General features: G+C 42.1%; 1 protein-coding gene across 2 annotated transcripts in view; it reads left to right on the top strand.

Moving 5' to 3' along the window:
- Positions 1-8752, top strand: part of il1rap (interleukin 1 receptor accessory protein) — a 13448-nt gene extending 4696 nt beyond the window's left edge. The window contains exons 3-12 of one of the 2 annotated variants that reach the window (XM_023351641.1): positions 1492-1687; positions 1768-1851; positions 3008-3230; positions 3310-3478; positions 3556-3630; positions 4297-4429; positions 4647-4792; positions 5168-5311; positions 6814-6957; positions 7034-8752. In XM_023351641.1, the coding sequence (XP_023207409.1) occupies positions 1492-1687; positions 1768-1851; positions 3008-3230; positions 3310-3478; positions 3556-3630; positions 4297-4429; positions 4647-4792; positions 5168-5311; positions 6814-6957; positions 7034-7482 (1763 nt within the window). In that variant the 3' untranslated portion in view covers positions 7483-8752. The remainder of the gene's footprint in view (positions 1-1491; positions 1688-1767; positions 1852-3007; positions 3231-3309; positions 3479-3555; positions 3631-4296; positions 4430-4646; positions 4793-5167; positions 5312-6813; positions 6958-7033) is intronic. The other variant, XM_023351643.1, reaches the window with a different exon arrangement.
- Positions 8753-19945: the final 11193 nt, after the last annotated feature.

Here is a 19945-nt window from a genome sequence, read left to right on the forward strand (position 1 = left end):
ACTGATTGGCTCCATCTTTGGGTCGGGGACGGAACCATCAGTCAGAAAATCAATTGGACGGAAATGAGTCGACGCTAATTTAGATGATTGATGGCCGGTGTGAATTCCCAGAGCGACAGTTTGCAGAATCTCGGTTTAAAGCTCCGGCGTTGAGGCGGCTTCATCCTATTATGGGATGTGATTTGTGCCGGTCATAAATGATCCGGTTCTGATCGGGTTTGAGGTTTTTGTGTCTGCAGTTCGACTGTATGCAGACGACGCATTTCTGTTTGCTGAAGATACAAACTGATTATTTCCTTTTAAAGGCAATAAAAGCTGAATGTTTCCGCAGCTTTGGGGGTAAAAACGGGTTCAGACCTTTTGGGTCCACCCGGGTTCTGAACCTCAGAGATATTTCATACCTTATATTCATTCTGTGTATTAATAAAAAGCACCCGAAGCAGCAGAACTTCCAGGATGATGGTTCGGATCGGAAAACTCTGGTCAGATTTAATGAACCGTTGACTTCCTGCTGACCAATCGGGTCGGTTCTGTGAAATCATTTAATGGAGCCGCCAGCTGATGGACTGCAGTCTGGTTAACGAGGCCCGGTTACTGACCGTCCTCTAAACCCTGTTTGATTGGAACATAAAAGCTCCACCTCTGGAGCGGATCTGGATCCATCAGAACCAGAACCAGCAGCAGGTGTTTGGGTTGTGGAGCTGGTTCCTTCACATGGACAGTATTTGGGTCCAGTTCTCTGGCAGACGATCAGAACATCGACTGTTTGATTGGAAATCGTGGTGAAGGTCAGGGGTCGCTGACCTCTGACCCTGACGCTCCGTTGGATGTTCCTCCAAACTCTGGTCCGACCTCTGAGACTCTGAATAAAGACTTTTAGAATTAGATGTAGAAACAGATCATGTTAATAATAATAATAATAATGAAGAACGTAACATAAAACTCTGAATGGAACCTGATTGGTCCGTCTGTCCCTCCCAGCGCCTCTCCAGAACCAGCAGCAGTTCTGCTGGTTCCGGTCCAGTAAAACAGGAACGGTGAAGAACTGAGCTGTGTTTTAATCAGAAGAGACTAAATGTCCATCTTGTCCTGGAAACCCTGGAGTCCCTCAGGACAGACGGACGGTCTGATAATCGGATGAGGTGGACGGAGGGAGGCGTAGTCATCAATATCTAACTGATGTAAAAGCTGCTCTCTGAACATTAAATGGATTTCAGTTGAATCTCATTAAGAGGCGTAACCATGACGACAGTTGCTGTCCTGAAACCGTCGGATCTTTGGTTCTGATCCGAACATCAGCTCATTGTTCTGCAGGCAGTTCTGTTCCGGCCCAGAAGCCCAGTTAGGCTCCTCTTTTGAGTTTAAGGACTTAAAGGTTTTCCGACAGCTGATTGGCTGGTTCATCCAGAGCCGCGTTCTGATTGGACGCAGGAATTTAAATATTTAAATAAAGTTTTGAGTCTAAACTTTTTTGTCTTCCTGCCTGTGCAGAACCGATGTGCTACGACTGGGGCGAGTCCAGCCAGGCGGCGGTTCTGGTTCTGGACGGCGAGGCCGGCTGGGTCTCCTGCCCGCTCTTCTCTCACCCGGCCGTCTACAACTACACGACGGCCCAGAGCGCCGGGCACGACCTGGTCTGGTACCGCCTGCTGGACGGCCACGACCTGGAGCAGCCCATCCCCTACAGGTAACCATGGAAACCGCCGTCCTGCCAGGGGTCGCTGTGACCGGGTTGGTTCTGATTCTGGTTCTGATTGTCGCCTGCAGCGCGCGGGTCAGCAGAGAGCGGGAACGGCTGTGGCTGCAACCGGCCGTCGTTAACGACACGGGGCAGTACATCTGCATGCTGCGGTGAGTCCCGTTTCCATGGAAACGGACCGGTTCTGGTCGGCAGAACCTGCCCCTGCTTTCGCACAGCGTTTCCCTCTGAGCTACAAGCTCGTGTGTTTTCAGAGAAACGTAGAAAAGAGTCAAAGTGGAAACGGAGTGAGGCCAAGAAAAACCAACAACACAAAGTTCTGCCGGGTTTCTGGGTCACGGCCCGGTTCTGTTTCCTGGCAGCTCAGAAAACCACCAGAAGGTTCGGCTTCCTGTTCACCTCAGATGGATCCGTTCTGACCTGGTTCTGAGTTTAAACAAACTCAGCAGTAGGCGGCACACTTCCGCTAACCGCTAATGTGCTAACAGCAGAGCTAACTTTAGATTTAGGTTTTTTTGCTAACTTTGAAAACATTAGCTTACATAAATTAATTTCTCCAGATAAATTGAAAGCATTAACTCACTCAGCTGCTTTATGAACACTTTATACATTTTCGTCCTTTTTCATATAAACCTGCTTTTTTGTTTTTTCACAGACAAAAACACAAAATATGGTGAAGCTAGATCAATAACTGATTACATCAATAACTGATTGATTAGATCAATAACTGATTACATCAATAACTGATTGATTAGATCAATAACTGATTAGATCAGTGTTTCTCAGTTCCGGTCCTCAGGCCCCCTGCCCTGCTTGTTTTAGGTGTTTCCCTGCTGCCACACACCTGGATTGGATCTATGAGTGATTAACAGGCTTCTGCTGTACTTGGTGGCTCAGAACAGGTAATGCAATCATTTGGATCAGCTGTTCTGAAATAGGGGTACAGCTGAAACATGGAGAGCAGGGGGGCCTGAGGACTGGAACTGAGAAACGCTGGATTAGATCAATAATTGGCAGCAATGATTGATGTTCAGCCACTTCCTCACCAACCTCTCCCATTAATCTCAACACAGCAGGAATAGTTTTTGTTGTCCAACATTTCCAGTAGAACAGCCTCCACTCCAGTTTCCACTTTCACTGTTTGTTTTTCAGCAAACGTTTTATTGATCACTGATAACGATCAGTGATCGTTCAGGGTTTTCTTCCTGGATCAGCTGCTCTAGCTGCAGCCAACGTTACCGACTGATGATGATGAAATGAAAATGGTTTCATGTTTGGATCAATTTGCCGGTTCTGCTCCGCCCGCAGCAACAAGTCGTCCTGCAGCAGGATCGCCGTGCGTCTCCAGGTGCTGCTGCGAGACCAGGCGGTCCGATCCGCCGGATGCCCGCAGGTTGCCATGGCAGCGACTGAGGCGCTGATCGGCTTCCAGCAGGGAAAGACGCTGACCTGTCCGAACCTGCAGGACGCCTCCAAGATGGCCGACAGCGACCCGACGGTCAACTGGACCTACGTGAACCAAGACATGTCGGTAAGGCGGCGGCGACCCGTAACCATTTGGGTCAGAATCATCCGGGTCGGCCTCTAAACGCCGCCATCTTGTCTCCTAGAGGTGTGATCCGTACCCGTTCTGGGACAATCACAGGGAGCAGGTCAGAACCGATCTCCAGATCCACAACATGCTGATCCCCTATGAGGGCCTGTACTTCTGCACGGTCTGGTACCGGCGGAGAGGCGGGTCGCTGAGCTTCACCAGGAGCATCAAAGTCTCAGGGATCTGTAAGTCCGAACCACCTCTGGAGGTCCAGGCGGTACCGGGCGGATCCACCCAGGTAAACTCTGCTGTCTTCTGCCAGCAGATCCCACCACCTTGCCCAAAGACCCGATCATCCTCCACCCGACCAACGGCAAGGTCTTCCCGGTCAGAACCAGTAAGTATCTACTGGACTGGACCGGATCAGCAGAACACGGGTCTGGATCTGAAAGCCAGATCGGTCACTCCTACCAACCACTTGGGGTGTAATATGGTTTTATGGAGCTACATTGGGGCCATAAATATTCAATAATTTTTTTTACTGAAAAAATATTTTCAGCTTCTGTTGAACTGAATTTTCTCTTGAAACTTTTTTCAGTTTAAACAATTTTTTTTCTTGAAAAAAACTTTTTTTAAGTTTACTTTCTTTTTCAGTTTTTTGTGCAAATTTTATGTCACGAATTTAGCTCCATATAGACCAGATATTTTCAGCGAGTTTATGTTTTCAAGGCCTTTTCTATTTTAAACTATTACAATAAGAATCATTTAGTTAAAACGTTCATTTGAGCCCAAAGAACATTAGCAGAACCCGATCCGATGTTCATACACGGCGCCGCAGTTCTGCAGCAGAACCTTTACTGCTGGGATTTGATCCTGATCAGGAATTCAAGGCTCAGAAAAGGATTTTCAGGAAGAAGGAAGCAAACCTAAACTGTTTATTTAGTTGATCCGTTTTATCCAGTAAATCTGGAGCTCCGTGCTGCGTTCAGGGTCACGTGTTTTCCAGAGCACTGAGGCAGAGGAGGCTGCTCCGGTTCTGATTCTGGTTTCTGTTTCCTGTCAGACTCAGACGTCCACCTGACCTGCAGAGGTCAGCTTCCTTTCATCATCGACAAACCTGAACGGGAGATTTGGTGGACGGTGGACGGAAAGAGGGTGGAGCAGCTGAACGACGGCCGCTTCAGCCAAACCAACAGGTAGAGACGGGTTCTCAACCAAACCAGTAAACCAACCGGTTCTCAACCAAACCAGTAAACCAACCGGTTCTCAACCAAACCAGTAAACCAACCGGTTCTCAACCAAACCAGTAAACCAACCGGTTCTCAACCAAACCATGTAGGATGTGGGTTTCAGTTGGGGAACAGAGATTTTCTCTGGTCTGATGGTGTTTGTGTCTGAATTGTCCGCTTGCAGCACAACAGATGACCACCGCGACCTGACAGCGGTGACCATCCTGAAGATCACAGACGTCCAATCTGAAGATCTGCAGCGAAACTTCACCTGCTCAGTGAAAAACGCGCGCGGCTCAATGGCCCGCTGGGTCCAGCTGGAGGAAGAGGGTGAGGAAGACTCTGGGTTGAACCCGAGCTGAAGCTCTGTGGGTGCTAACCTGCAGCTGTTTTGCTAACCTGCAGCTGTTTTGCTAACCTGCAGCTGTTTTGCTAACCTGCAGCTGTTTTGCTAACTTGCAGCTGTTTTGCTAACTTGCAGCTGTTTTGCTAACTTGCAGATGTTCTGCTAACTTGCAGCAGTTTTGCTAACTTGCAGCTGTTTTGCTAACTTGCAGCTGTTTTGCTAACCTGCAGCTGTTTTGCTAACTTGCAGCTGTTTTGCTAACTTGCAGCTGTTTTGCTAACCTCCAGCTGTTTTGCTAACCTGCAGCTGTTTTGCTAACTTGCAGCTGTTTTGCTAACCTGCAGCTGTTTTGTTTCCAGTGTCGCTGCCCTCCGTGGAGCTGGGCTGCGGCCTCGGCGTCACTCTGGTGCTCATGCTGCTGCTCTTTGTGGTTTATCACGTCTTCTGGCTGGAGCTGCTGCTGCTGTACCGCTCCTGGTTCGGCACCGACGAGCGGCACACAGGTAGGCTCCCCAACTCGGCACCTCCAGAATACGGGACACTTCAGTTTGGCTTCAAGCATCCCAGCTACAGTCGGTCCGACTCGCTGCCTTTCAGAGGGGAAGGGTCTGCATCACCACCATCTTTTCACTCTTTATTTTCCTGAGCTTTTAGTGTATTAAACCGTTCATAAAAACGGGGCGACGCCGTCAAACACCCAGACGTGTTTTATAGCAAAGCTTTTAAATCTGAACGCCACCTGCTATGCTGCCAGTTAAATCTACAAAGTGAAAGCTGTAAACATCTTCCTGCGACTCGGGTCCAAACTCTGCAGACCTTTAAGAACTGAGAAATAAACAGCAGCTGCACCAACGTCACCTTAAATCTCAAATAGATCTGATATCATGGGGGATTTTCTGCTTTCTCTCATGCAAAACTGGTTTCACAAAACATGTTGAGTCAAGATCTCAAAATTAGTAGATAAGAAAAAATTATCTGGTCTTTTGTGGAAAAAAACAAACTGTTGCGACACATTTGGAAACTGCACACAACCCCCAATCGTCATGTTTATGAATTTATATTAAATCCTGTTCTTTAAAAGTGGAAAATAATTTATTTTAATTATTGGTAAAAAGCTTGTAGGTTACAGTTTTTAGCTGTAAGTTAAAACTTGTTTGTTTGACGCATCATAATTTCTCCTCAACAGATTCTTATAAATCATAACCAGTAATTTCAGCTGTTTTTCATATAATTGTTTAATGTAAAGTTTAATCAAACTTAATCACACTTGGAAGTTCCTGACCAACTTAGCTTATTTTATGTTGAATGATCTCACCTTACAGTAGTTTAGCACAGCCTATATTAGTTCATTATATATTATATTAGTTTGGTTTAGCTTAGCTTTCCTTGAATTAGCTAATCATATTTAGTTAAAAGTAGTTTAGCTTACTTTTGCTTGATTTATCTTATTTTGGTTTAGGTTACTTTATCTTTAACATTTTAGCTTACCTTGGTTTAGGTTAGCCTGTGTTAGCTTAGCATACTTTACCTTGACTTAGCTTAGTTAGGTTATTTTGCCTGAGATTAGCATAGTTTACTCAGCTTTCCTCTGCTTAGCGTAGCTTACCTTACTTTAACTTAACCTGCCGTTAATCCTGGCTGAACTTCTTTTAGGTTCTGTAATCTTGGTGTAGTTTTTGTTGTTTAGCTTTATTTTCATTTTCTTACCTGAAAAGTAAGAAAATACTCAACCAGTTTGTCTTATTTGGAAGGTTGAAGGAGAAAGCGTCCTCTCTCTAAAAACAATATGGCAGCATGATTAGTCACAGATGAGCCTGTAGTAAAACTGTCTGATCGTGAGCTGAGAACCTGAAGCAGGAAGGAGGGCGTACTTTGTTTGAGCCGTCACGGTGAAAACCGTGTAAAGGTTTTGACAGATCTGAGGAAATGACCCAGCGCTCAGATCAGATAAAACCACTTCCTGCCGATGAACGTTTGCAAATATTTTCCTCTGCTGGTGTTTCAGACGATAAGGAGTTTGACGTCTACATCTCGTACGCGCGGAACAGCGAGGAGGAGCAGTTCGTCCTGTCGACGCTGCGCGGCGTCCTGGAGAACGAGCTCGGCTACTCCGTCTGCATCTTCGACCGGGACAGTCTGCCCGGAGGGAGTGAGTTCCTCTAAACCTCCACCCTTCACTCATTCATCACCCCTTCACCCCTTCATCCCTCCATCTTCCTTTGCAGCCATCACAGACGAGACACTGAGCTTCGTGGCTCGCAGCCGGCGCCTCCTGGTGGTGGTCAGCCCCGGCTACGCCTCGCGGGGCTCGCAGGCGCTGCTGGAGCTGAAGGCCGGCATCGACAGCATGGCGCTGGGCGGCCACCTGCGGGTCATCCTGGTCCAGTACCGGCCCGTCCAGAGGCAGAGCCTGGTCCGGGAGCTGCGGCGGGCCCGCGTGGCGCTGGCGCTGGTCCGCTGGAAGGGGGACAAGTCCAAGGAGCTGACGTCCCGCTTCTGGAAGCAGCTGAGGGTGGAGCTTCCTGTGAGGAGAGCCGGCAGGGAGCAGCAGGAGGGGAGCAGCAAGGAGGCGGCGCTGATGAGGCTCGTCAGCCAGAACAGCACCAACTCCCAGACCGGCCTCATCAGCAACACCACCAAAACGCCTCAGAACATCCCCAACTCCGCAGCCTGACCCGGACGGCTCCAAACCAACTGGAGCACAAACCAGTCAAACCAGTCCAACCGCTCCAGAGTCAGACTGTCAGACCCGCTCAGAGGAGCAAGTTCTGCTCTGGTACCAGCTGATTATTTGGTCCTGGAAGAGAGAACCAATCAGGATGCGCTAACAGAGGCGACAGAAGATTGGATTCATCCGTGGAGAGCCAAAGAAGGTCAAAGGTCAACCATTTTCTGCTGAACCTGAGCCAAGAGTTGGGTTCAAACCGGGTCAGACACACAGGGCGCCATTTTTAAAGTTAGCATCAATAATTTGGGATATTTAGTTTGACATAAGGGAGAAAAATGGAGATTAATTTCTAAAGTCATATTTTCATTTCACCATGTTGTCCATTCATTTATAAATGTCACACATTCAAGCAATTATTTAATTAGCAAGCTAAATACTTAGCTCAACTAAAGCTACATATATTTAGCTAACTAATATTCAGCTTCAACATGTGGTTTAGTTTGAAGCTGAATATTTAGTTTTTATTCTGGATCAAAGTGTTTTTCTCTTCCTCAGTTTTCTGTTTGTTTTTCTGACTTCAGGTTTTCTGCAGACATAAAACTCAGTTTTTCCCCATAACACTAGTGTCATAAATCTATTTAATCTTCTCATTTTCTAGTTTGAACTATTTCTTTGTGATGTTTTTTTTCCTTGTTTTCACTCAGAATGTTTTGACAATCATGAATGTTGAATGAAACAATATTTCAAACATTTGCCAAAAAGTCACATTTAGTTTGTAAAAGTAAATTTACAGTTTTATCAGAAAGTGGTTAAACTAGCTGGATAAATCGATCAGTGAATGTAGCTCCATGTAAAGATGAATGTTTTTCTCATCTTTTGGATCAATTTGTTTGTTTTGGGGTTTTCTGCTCCACCTGGTGGTCATTAGCGGAACTGCATGTTTCATCAAAGACATTTCATTGGATCATTTTGAAGAGAAACCAACATGGAGATGAAGGATGGTGTCATCCGCATAGAGGCCGATTGAATCATTTTAATCCACTGAAGCATTAAATATTTTCATTTCTGCACATTATTTAATTTCATTTTATTTTAAGAAAAGTTCCTACAGTTTAATCAGTTGAAATATATTTTTCGGGTTGAAAAACTCTGATGCTGTTAAACATTTATGGGTCAGTATTTTAATATTAGAACTCATTCTGCACTTTGTCATGCTTTGCTGCATCTGTTTTTTTATATATTTTCTTTTTGATTAATTAAATAATATTTTCATTTATTTCTGCTTTCATTGATCATTTCACTTTTTCTCATTAATGTTTGCTGTTCAAAACCACGACAGATTTTCTGCCGTTGGTTTCATTTCATCTTCATAAATGGATCTTGGAAATAAGAAAGAAAATCTTATAAAAAACATTTATCATATCTTCTTTTAGTTGTTGGAGGAAATATTTCTTTATTAAAATGTTTTATCCTCCATGTCAAGAAAAAAAGGACAAAAATAAACTTTAATCTAGATTGACCTTAATTTATGACTATTAAGTTCAAGAAAAAAATGACGAGGCTTAGGAATGGGTCCCTTAAAAAAACCTTTCGCCTTTCAGGGCCTCCATACCAAACAAACAAAATCAGTGAATTTTTATGCCACATAGTTTCATTTTATATCATAATCAAGTAACTATGTTACCTTCAGTTCTTATGAAAATGCTGCATATATCAAATATGAATTAGAAGGAATTTGACTTCCTGATTTAAAGCCTTAAAATTGGGTCTCTGTCTCTTTAAAAGCTCTTTCTGAAGCTCCGCCTCCAGGAAGTCATCCCAACATGGCTCCTCTATTAACCCTTTAATATTTTTATCAGCATTGCTCTGAGAAGCAGCTGCTACAAAGAGCTCAGCAGCTGTTTGCTAATTGGTGCTGGCTAATCTGAAGGAGCTGAGAGGGGGAGGAGCTACGCCTTGAAGGCGGGGCTAGGTCCACCCATTCATTTCCAGCTGAATGGTTGCCGTGGAGATTAAAGGATTTCTCATATATGTATGAAAGAATCAACACTGCAGGTTTGTTTTTGATGAGGAAACAATTAAAACATGACGCAAAGATCAGAAAAGTTAATTTTACTTGATCCTGGCCCTTTAAGAACCAGCAGCTCACAGCCCTGCAGACTCCCACTAAACCAAACTTAAAGGTGGAATCGTTCAGTCCTCTGATGAAACCTCGTTTCTGGTGTGAAGCTGCTGTTGAGTCGCTTCTCCTTTGTCTCAGATCTGTCCGAGTCCATCCTGCAGTCCATGCAGCGCAGCCGGCGCCTCCTCTTCGTCCTCAGTCCCGACTTCCTGGTAGAGAAGAGCTTCAGCCTGCTGGAGTGCCGTTTGGGTCTGTACCTGCAGCGCTGCCAGCGGGCCTCCATCCTGGCCGTGGTCCGCCGCTCCGTCAGCAAGCTGCCCTGCGCGGAGGCGGCCCTGCTCCGCCGCGCCGCCATCTGCACCGCCACCTGGCGGGGGCGCCGGTCCGAACCGCGGCGGTCCCGGTTCTGGCTGAGGCTACGGCTGGCGCTGCCGGTCCGGCCGCTTGCTCTGGGCCGGCGGCTCATCGACAGCACGTCGTCGCACTCCGACCTGGCGGCGCTGGCTCTGCAGAGAGCTCAACGCATCCGGAACCAGAACCGTAAGGACCGGGCCGCGCAGAGCCGCACGGGCCGCAGGGCTTCAGCCAATCACAGAAAGACTCCGTCCAGAGGGAGGGGCGGCGTCTGGAGGGAGGAGGGGCTGCAGCGCAGCAGGAGGTGCTCCGGGTGCGCTGGGTTCATGGGCCAGGTAGAGGACAGGCGGGTGGAGATTAGAGGGGAGACCCAAATGCAGCAGGAGCTGCGTAACGGGACCGACGCCGTCTCAGAAACAGACTCCATCATCCCTGACCCCGCCCACAAAACACACAGCCACGCCCCATCACCAAACCACGCCCATGACATCCATAACCCCGCCTCCTCCTCTGACCTCGCCCTCTCCGGCCGTCAGCAGGAAGTGGATACTTCCAGGACTTCAGAGGAAAATCGGTCAGGTGAAAAGGGGGAGGAGCTTAAGCTTGAGATGGCACCAACTGCGCCCCAGCAGAAAACCCCGCCTAGCCGTTCATTTCTAAGATGTGAATCGTTCTCTGATTGAATCGGTGAACATTTGGACTAATCTGAAGGAGTGTGATTACTTTTACTTTTTATTGGGCTTAATAGTTAACACTACTCTGGATTTAACAAGCCGCAAGTCAGAACTGCAGTATTTTAGATCTGCTGAAGATGTTTTACTGAGTTCTTCCTGCTTCCTGATGGTAAATAATTACTGACATCATGAAAAGAAAGACAGCTTCCAGAAAACACTTGGTTAAATCCATGCAGGAATATCTGAAATTTTCATGAAACACAAACAGAGACTTCAATAATAATGTCAGAATGTTTAAATCACTAAACAGTTTTCTGTGACTTTCTCCTTTTGTCTCCATAATATTGCTAAAATTAGGAATATTTCGTCCCAGAGTGACACAATAAAATTGTTTCTTCAAGACTGGAATTCAGCAGCTGCAGGAATCTGCACATAAACATGTTTCTGTCTGATACGGAGTTAAATTAGGGTCCATAAAGTGTGTTCAAAAATAATTATTGGAATCTGAAAAATAATTTCAACTGAAAAAGTTTTAAACTGAAAGATCATTTTGAAACAAAAAGTAAAACTGAAAACAGATATTAAATGTATTCTCAAAACAGAAGAAGCTGAAGCAGGAAAACAATTTCATGATGGAAAAGTTTTTAAACTTAGTGTGAAACTGCTAGATACTTTTGAAACTGATAAAAGTTTTGAAACTGAAAAGTTTTATGATTCCATTAAAAAATTTGAATTGGACAAAATTTACTGAAAATAATTTTACAGCTGAAAAAAAATTTTGAAACTGAAAAGTCATTTTGACACTAGAAAACTGCAAAACAGTTCTTCATATGGGAAGGTTTTTTTTCAGTTTCAAAACCCATTTTTTGATCAAACTTTGTTGCCGTAATTTAGCTCCATACATCAGTAGCTGAATTCAGATCAGCTCAAACTCCTGATACATGAAGACATCAGATTTCTTCTGAGAAGCTGAACTTTATGCAATCTGCTCCTTTTCAGCCTGCATGAAAAATATTCAAATAAACTTTTTTAAAAAATCATGTTTCCACTCATGTTTTTATTTACTCTTGCATAAAGTGATTAAATTAGCAGCAGCAACAACTGTAAATCCTTAACAAGTGGTTTATCTAAAGGTGCTGTTAATGCGGCCATCTGCAGGGGGCGCTGCTGGTTTTTCATTCCTTCCTCTGTGTTGGTTTATCATTTGATAAATAAATATAAATGTTTTCTGATGGAAGAAAATCTTTGAATAACCTGCAATATGAAACATTCGATACTTTTGTAGTGAAATCCTGCTTTTTGGTGGTAAAATGAGGCAGGAAACATATTCACATCCTGCACATCTACCTGTTTGAACTTCATTTATTATCCTGCCTGGTTTAAAATTTGACACTCTGGAGTTTTTACGTTGTGCAAAGTTTGATTTGCAAAATAAATCTTCCTCCTGTGTTGCTGTAGAGTTTCAGGTCAAATGAAGCAGAAGCATCTTAAAGTAATCAGAATAAATATAAGAAAATAAAACATGAAAAATGCTGAACATCTTGTTCCAGGAAAGTAAAATCACAGAAAATGTAATTTTACAGATAAAATCAGGCTTTTAAGCATCACATCACAGTTAGATGTGAAACATGTGGAGGCTTCTGCATCAGTTGATCAAGGGCCCAAAACGAGGCAGGAAGCCGTCACCTTTAAAATAAACCTCAGTTCATCTCCTCCCAGCCTCCAAACGAGAGAGAGAAGGATTTCCTGACAGAGATGGAGTGGAAACTCCGACCTTGTGTCCTGCTGAGCTGGGAAAACATTTAATTCCCCATTAATTACCCATCTGTGAGCCAAGCTAATCTCTGCTGTAAACAGGGAGACAGAATATTACATCCATGATAAAAACACTGCAGACCTCTTTAAAAATTAGACAAACTCCCCGAATTCACAACTTCTTAACCAAATAAAGTCAATTAAACTGAATAATGGTCATTTCCCACACGAAAACTGACTCCAGTACCAGTCCAAACAACTATGTTCCATATGGTCATTTAATAATGTTAGAGGAATGGATGTCAAATATTAAAAAAATAAATTGAAAAGAAAAAACAAATATGTTTATTATTAATATTTAAGAACTGAATTTATCATTTTTATTTAAAAAAAAATCTTTTTCCAAGTTTCATAAATGACTGAACCAGAACTGGAGCTGAAAATCTGCAGTTTTAAATGTGATTTTCTTCCAGTTTGAGTTATTTCTGTTGTGTCGGTCCAAGGTAGCAGAAACAAAATGCTCTAATCTAAGCCTCAGTGAGTGACTTCATCACTTTCTTTGATTTACTTATAGTTTTTACTCTGAATAAATCTGTTAATCACATACTTTTTATTCCTGGACTGAAAACGCAGTATCTGCTCTCTGCTGGTTCAGGTTTCAGTTCAGAATCTGAAACTAAAATCTAACACTAATTTTTTTCTTTAGTGTAAAGTGTTTTCACTATTAAAGTGTTTTCATTTCCAAAAACACTTTAATATCCCTGCATGACAATATGAGTTTTAAAGGACAGTTTCATTAAATATAATCAGCTTTAAAATGGCTAAAATTGAAGTAACGGCTTATTTCTTTAATTGTTTGAGCATCCTGTCTTTTACAACATTAAAAATGGTAACTCCTCATTAATTTGTTCCTTAACTTGTGGTTTAAAATATTTAAAATAATTAAGTAAGACATACAACAGGTAAAACATTTTTAAAACAGACTACAGACGAGACAAAGAAGAAGTCCAAGCACATAAATTATGTTTCATAAATTAATAGGGAAATGTCTTCTTGGAGGTGAAGTCATTAATCCTGCTTCAGAAACGATATTTAACAGAAAGAAGACGATGCACTTTATATGCAAATTAAATCCAGTCAGCATTTCAATACCTGTGATGCATTCAGGTTTCAGCTGCAAGCAGGAAAAACCATGAGGTCGACATGATGCTGAGGGAAACACCACAGCTCTTTGGAGTAAAAACGAAGTTTCATTTTATTGCACCATCCATCATTTCTGTGTGTGTAAGTATGTTTTCTTTCCTGTATTCGTGGGGACCAGGGAAGTCACCTGTTTTATGGGGCCCTCCAGGTTTATGGGGACCGAAGTGTCCTGGTGCATTTTCTTCATATCATCTTTGTTTAAATGTCACTGAATAAATTAAACAGCAGTAATTCACAACAAAATTTGTCTCAAGACACTTTGCACAAAATAATCGAATTTATAAACAGAAATAATAGAATGTTTTGTGCCATAGGTGAGACTATTTTAAAAACTCAGATTTAGCTGGTTAACTAAATATTTTGTTTGTAATTAAATATTTAGTTGTAGGTAAATATTTAGCTTGCTATCAAAGTATTTAGCTCCAAACTAAATATTTTGTTGTTTGTTGCTTGAATTGTGTTTGTTTTTTGTCTATTTTATTGGGTTTCTGGTTGAGCACTTTACGACCACTGTCTGTGAAAATGTGATGTATAAATAAACTTTCACTTTTAGAAATGACTGCATAATGAAACCACATAACCACATAATGTGGAAAACCCTTTAGTAGTTTGCATAGAAACTAGTTTTAAGTTTTAAACAGCATAAATGTTTGAAGTAAAGACATTAGTTAGCTTTTTTGGCTATTGTAATGTGTGTACAAGCATGAATCTTTGCTGGCTGGCAAGTTTGATGACATGGTTATGTGTTGAGCAGCAGTTAGTGTGCAGTTATTCATCATCACACAGGATCCCATTAAGATCCATTAACCATTAAACTGCACCACAGGCAGAATGATTTGGGATTTCCTGAACCTCACAGGCCTTTCTGCTGGTTCTGATGCTACGCTGTGAAGGTGAACTGCAGCAGCTTGGATGCTGATGTAGAAGGAGTAGAAATCTGCTGCTTGTTGCAGACATTTAATTTATTTCAATATGTTTCACTGCAGATAGAGAGCAGGCATTAGAGAGGGCAGGAGGCATTCTCTGGGTTACTTGATGATAGACAAGGATGCCCTGGTTCTGTTATCTCTGGCTGACCCTGTCAGCTTTCACAAAGAAGAAAACTTTGTTAGGGTTCAGGTAGAGACTCAAGGTTTCCTCTTCTTTACTGTTTCCACCTGTTGTATAGGAACCAGAACTTGATCATCTGCTCCACCTCCAGCTGCTGTGGTTCTGACCCAAACCAACCTGTTCCCCTCCTGGCCTGTGGGGGCGCTGCACCAATAACCACTGTAGGAAACGACACAAAAACCTCTGAAGACACTGAGAGCAACTTCCTGTTTCACCAGATGGAAACAAAATGGAGGTGTCAGATTTTAGCGGTTGGGGGATTTCTCTTTAGTCTTTGGCTAAAGACCAGGAGCCATTTCTTCTGCTTGCGCTAGGCTGGCACGTTAGCTTTGGTTGTTTTTACCCAGAATACCCTGCGCTGTGTTCCACTTCCTGCTTTTGGAGCGGTCTCCGGTTTGCTTGGCGTTCGTATTTGCATTCAAACTGAACCAGAGTTCACTTCAACCGAACCCAGACCAGGCTTAGAGGTAGATCAAAGTTTGATTTTCTGGTTATTAAACCAAACTAAACAGGACAAAACGAAACGACTGGAGTCGGATTAGATCGACTGAATAGGACTGGTGGGACTGAACTCTTAATCAGCTCTAGAAACTATTCATCATCAGACAATGTGAAACACTGAGGTGAGTTAAGATCTGCAGGTTGTGATGTTACATCATCTGCATAAAAACAAACATTTTTATTCAGAAAACACTAAAGGGCCCAGACTAGAACCTGGGGGAAGACCATGGTTTATGTTTTTGAGCTTCTGGATCCAGAATAAAAGCTCACAAAGATCTGCTACTCAAAAATAACTAAAACAATTAGATAACTTAGTTTACATCCTAGAAATGTCAAACACCAGGAGACTGGAACTGGTTCACTTCAGGCAGAGAGTCACCCTGACCTGGAAATGACCTGAAAATACACAAAACCAGACTTGGGTTTAGATACAAAATCTTCAGCAGACTAATGTTGGCACTTTTATTTAGATTCTGGACTGTTAAAAATGCTAACAGACTGATAATTAAAGTGCATTAAGTCTGCAGCTGTGAAGGTTTTTAATCAGTTTAGAAATGATTTTTCTGCGTCTCCATATTGGAAACTTTGCTCCTCATCAGTCAAAGAGCTAAATGCCATCCAGCTTCTTCTGGAGACCTCTAAGTGTTTCTTATTAATCGATCAAGCCTGGAGAATCAGAAAATGCTGTGCTAAGTTTTATTCAAAGCCAATCTCTGATCATTCGTTAATTATGGTATTTTATTTTGAGTCATTAGGATGAAAAACATCGAGTTTTTCCAGTGTCCCCAGAGTCCTCTCAACGCTCTTCATTTGGTTTCTGCAGCAGGAATCCTCTCATTCCGCATCAGGTTTTCTCCCTCGCTGATCACTCCATCCAAAGGTCAGAGGTCAGCAGCATCCACTCACTTATACATGACCGATTAGCTAGAAGTAATTAGCGTGAAGACACAGCGCTCGCTTGGTCAATCTGTAACCACGTCTGCGTCTCTGTTCTGCATTCCTGATGCTACAGAATCTTCATCAATCAAGTGATCAGTCAGAGATCAATAAAGTTCACAGAGACAAAGAAAAATCAGAGAAAATCAGAGAAAAATCATCGTTCTGCTGAGATCTGTTGGGTCAGAAAACATGTCAAAGATCTGCTGTTCAAAAATGACTAATACGTGTCAGAGGGTCAGATGATGCTAAAGCTAAATACTTAGCTAATACATAAGTTTGCTTGCCAAAAAGCAAAAGCAGACTTTAAACTGAAATGATGTTTAAGAAGAAAAGAAACGACGATAAAAAGACAACATGAAGCAAAGATCCAGCTTTTATTTTGGTAGTCCACTTCTGGTTATCGGTAAGTTAATCTGCATATTATCTAAATATTTTGCTTTGAGACAAATACTGAGCTTCAAACTAAATATTCCACTTGCTAGTTGAACCTTTAGTTTGAAAGTAAATATTTAAGTGGCTAACAATATTTAGCGCGCTAACTAAGCTTTTACTTTGAAGCTAAATATCTAGCTTGCTAGTTGAATAATTAGTTTAAAACTCTCACATTTATAAATGTATGAATAGCATGGATGCACCTCAGAACTTTTACTCTTTGATTGGCTGATCAGAGCTGAACGTGGCGCTGGAGCGGGTCAGACCGGCTGAGCAGGCGGCTCATTAGCAGCCGAGCTGTCGGGTTCTGCGAGAACTTGGTGGAGAGGCCGTTCCCCCGGCCGGCCGGGCCAGGTCGGGTTTCAGCCGACCGGCCTCTTTAATCACCTCTCTCCGACCCGGACCGGCCCTGCTGGCAGGTTCCGGGGCGGCGGCCTCTCCGGTCCTGATCCGGCCTCCAAGCTGTCGGACATCTGCAGCAGCTCCCACCTTGTCATTAGAGGCCGACCGCTCCGCCGGCCCGACTCCGACTACGACCCGGCCCGACTCTCCCTCGGCCCCCACTGCCTCTCAGGGGACCGGGACCCTGTGTTGAGAACCCCCCGGGAGAAAGTGAAACCCGCCATCATCAGGGCCGGTCCCCGGGGAGCCACAGGGGCTTTGTTCCCAGGAGGAGACTGGTCAGACTGGTTTCACTGGTAACTGAGCTAAAGACGGAGAGACGCTCCGGTTCTGATCCAACGGATCCAAACCACAAAATAATCAACTTTCATGATGAAATTTTTCATCCTGGAGTTTTAATTTAAGCCTCAGCGGATTTTAAAAATCTGATACTTTTGTTTCAAATCCTGATCCAGAACTCCTGATCCGGTCGCCAGTTATTCGTGAAGTTAACTGTTCAAAAACCAGAAAATAAGGAAAACTGGAGAATAGTAGGATAACAAAGTGAGAAAATTGGCCAGTTTGTTTGTATTTCTGTTCTGAGCCAATGAAGGGAAGCTAACACATGAAAAAGTTTTTATTTGCCTTGAAGCAACAAATGAATGGATCAGTTCTGATTCCACAGCTTCACGTTCTGAATCGTCTCTTTGGGTCGACAACGAACCATTTCATCCCAAAACACATTTTATTTGTTCAGTTAAAACTCATGTATAAAAACAGCACAAATAATCTGACATAGAGTGTTTAAAGCATATTAGCAAGGCAACGTCACAGGTCAGGAGCTAATTTCATTGGCTGTCACGGTTAGCATGGTTAGCATTTATGGCTCATTATCTCACTGCATTAATAGATATAAAAAGATTAAACATGTTTCATTTCTAGCAGCTAATGCAAAACATAAGATCTGAAAATGATTCATTCTGGATTTATTTCATCAACGTTTCTAAAAAAAAAGGTAAACCAATTGTAAACTGTTTTTATTATCTAATACAACATTTATCGTGACTTTAATTGGTAGGAAATGTTTGTTAAACTTGTTCTACATCTGTTTGATAAAACTGGACAACCTTTTGTAATGTGGTGCTAAAATGTAATTTTTTTTAGATTTCAGCCTGTTTTTAAATGTTTTAAATAATTTATTTCTGTTGTTTTTATGAAAACAGTTTTGGCTCCAGAGGCAGTTTCATGTTTTAATATTAACTGATCTCAATTTCTCCTACAGTCGTAAAATTGTTGCTTGTTTTTTAGGACAAGATCTGATTTTTGGCACCAACAAGCCAAGACTTAATGACCACCAACCAAAATATTCTGCTGGAAGATTTTTTTTAGTCCTGGAAGATTTAATTAGGTTATAATTTAGCTAGCATGTTCACAAGTCCCAAGACAAGTCTAGTGAGACTTGTTATACTGTCAAAAGTTAACGGCAATAAATTTGTTTTTTAGTTTGCAGGAAAACTAAAAAATGGGGGTTCATTTTTCAAAGTCATACTTTCATCATATATTTCATATATTTATGAATGTTCCAGTTCCATTAGCAAACTGTATATTTAGATAGCAAGCTTAATCCTTTTCTTGCTAACTAAATATTTAGCACAAAATTAAATATTTAGCTTGCTAATTTAGCTCCAAAATGAAAGATTTAGTTAGCAAGCTAAAGATTTTACACAGAGCTAAATATTTAGCTCCATGCTGATTTTGTAGTATGCTAACTAAATACTTATCTGGCTAACTAAATCTTTAGCTTAAAGCTAAATATATAACTTGCAATCTATATATTTAGTTATCAAACTACACATTTTGCTTGCTAACTAAATATTTAGCTCTAAAACTAAAGATATCAATAGTAAGCTATATATTTAGTTACCAAGCTACAAAATCAGCATGGATCTAATATTTAGCTCGCTAACTAAATATTTAGTTTTGAGCTAACTATTTGTTTATTATTTTTATTAACCTTTATTTAATCAGATAAAAACCTAATGAGACCAAGGTCTCTTTTACAAGCCTCCTGGTTAACTTGCGAACTAAATATTTAGTTAACAAGCTAAATACTCTGCTTACTAACTAAATATGTAGCTCCAAATCTAAAGTCTTCAGTAGCCACCTAAATATTTAACTTGCAAAATAAATATTTAGTTAGCATATCTAGTGTGGCGTTTATGTTAGGCGTTAATGCAGTGAGAATCAAAGCTGTGTTGGAAAAACTCCCCTGAAAACGCCAGACCAGGATTTGCCGAACCGAACCGAACCGAACCGAACCGAACCGAACGGATCCGAACCGAACCGACCTGTTCAGGGATTCTTCGTGCTGTTATCCTTGTTCTCTCTCTGCTGGTGGTCACCATGTTTCGGCTCATTGGTTTATCAAACTGGCAGTTTAGCAAGTTAAATAAATAAGCATCTCAACATTAAGACTAAATTTCAGGCAGTTTTGTTCATTTTAAAAGTTTAACGGGTCATAAGTTGGTTTTTCACCGACGGCAGGCTCTAAGTGTAAACATTGGTCACAGTTTGGCTGGTCAGTGGTATTTGTATTTCTTCTCTGCAGAGAATCCAGAAAACGCTGGAAGGATTGTGTTCTGGTTCGTTTCAGCATCTGAAGTCTCATCTCAGGATCTTGTTGGATTTTTGTTTTGATTCTTGGCCAGAATAAAAGTTTACCAAGCAGGATATAAATTACATTAAACGTTCAGTCACCAGAACAGATCAACTTATAAAAACAGAAAACAGTTAGAGCTGTATTGAGCACATTTTATAAAACTACACTGTCAAAAGTAATTTCAGTTATTTAGGCGCTTATGAAAAAAGGGGGGGTTTAATTTTTCAAAGTCATATTCTCACCATTTTATTCATAAGTTTATAAATGTCACCGTTAACTAAATATTTAGTTAGCAAGCCAAATATCTTGTTACAAGAAAAAAAAAAATTTGCAAGCTAA

The sequence above is a fragment of the Xiphophorus maculatus genome, chromosome 18, assembly GCF_002775205.1.
Source record: "Xiphophorus maculatus strain JP 163 A chromosome 18, X_maculatus-5.0-male, whole genome shotgun sequence".
Taxonomy (NCBI): domain Eukaryota; kingdom Metazoa; phylum Chordata; class Actinopteri; order Cyprinodontiformes; family Poeciliidae; genus Xiphophorus; species Xiphophorus maculatus.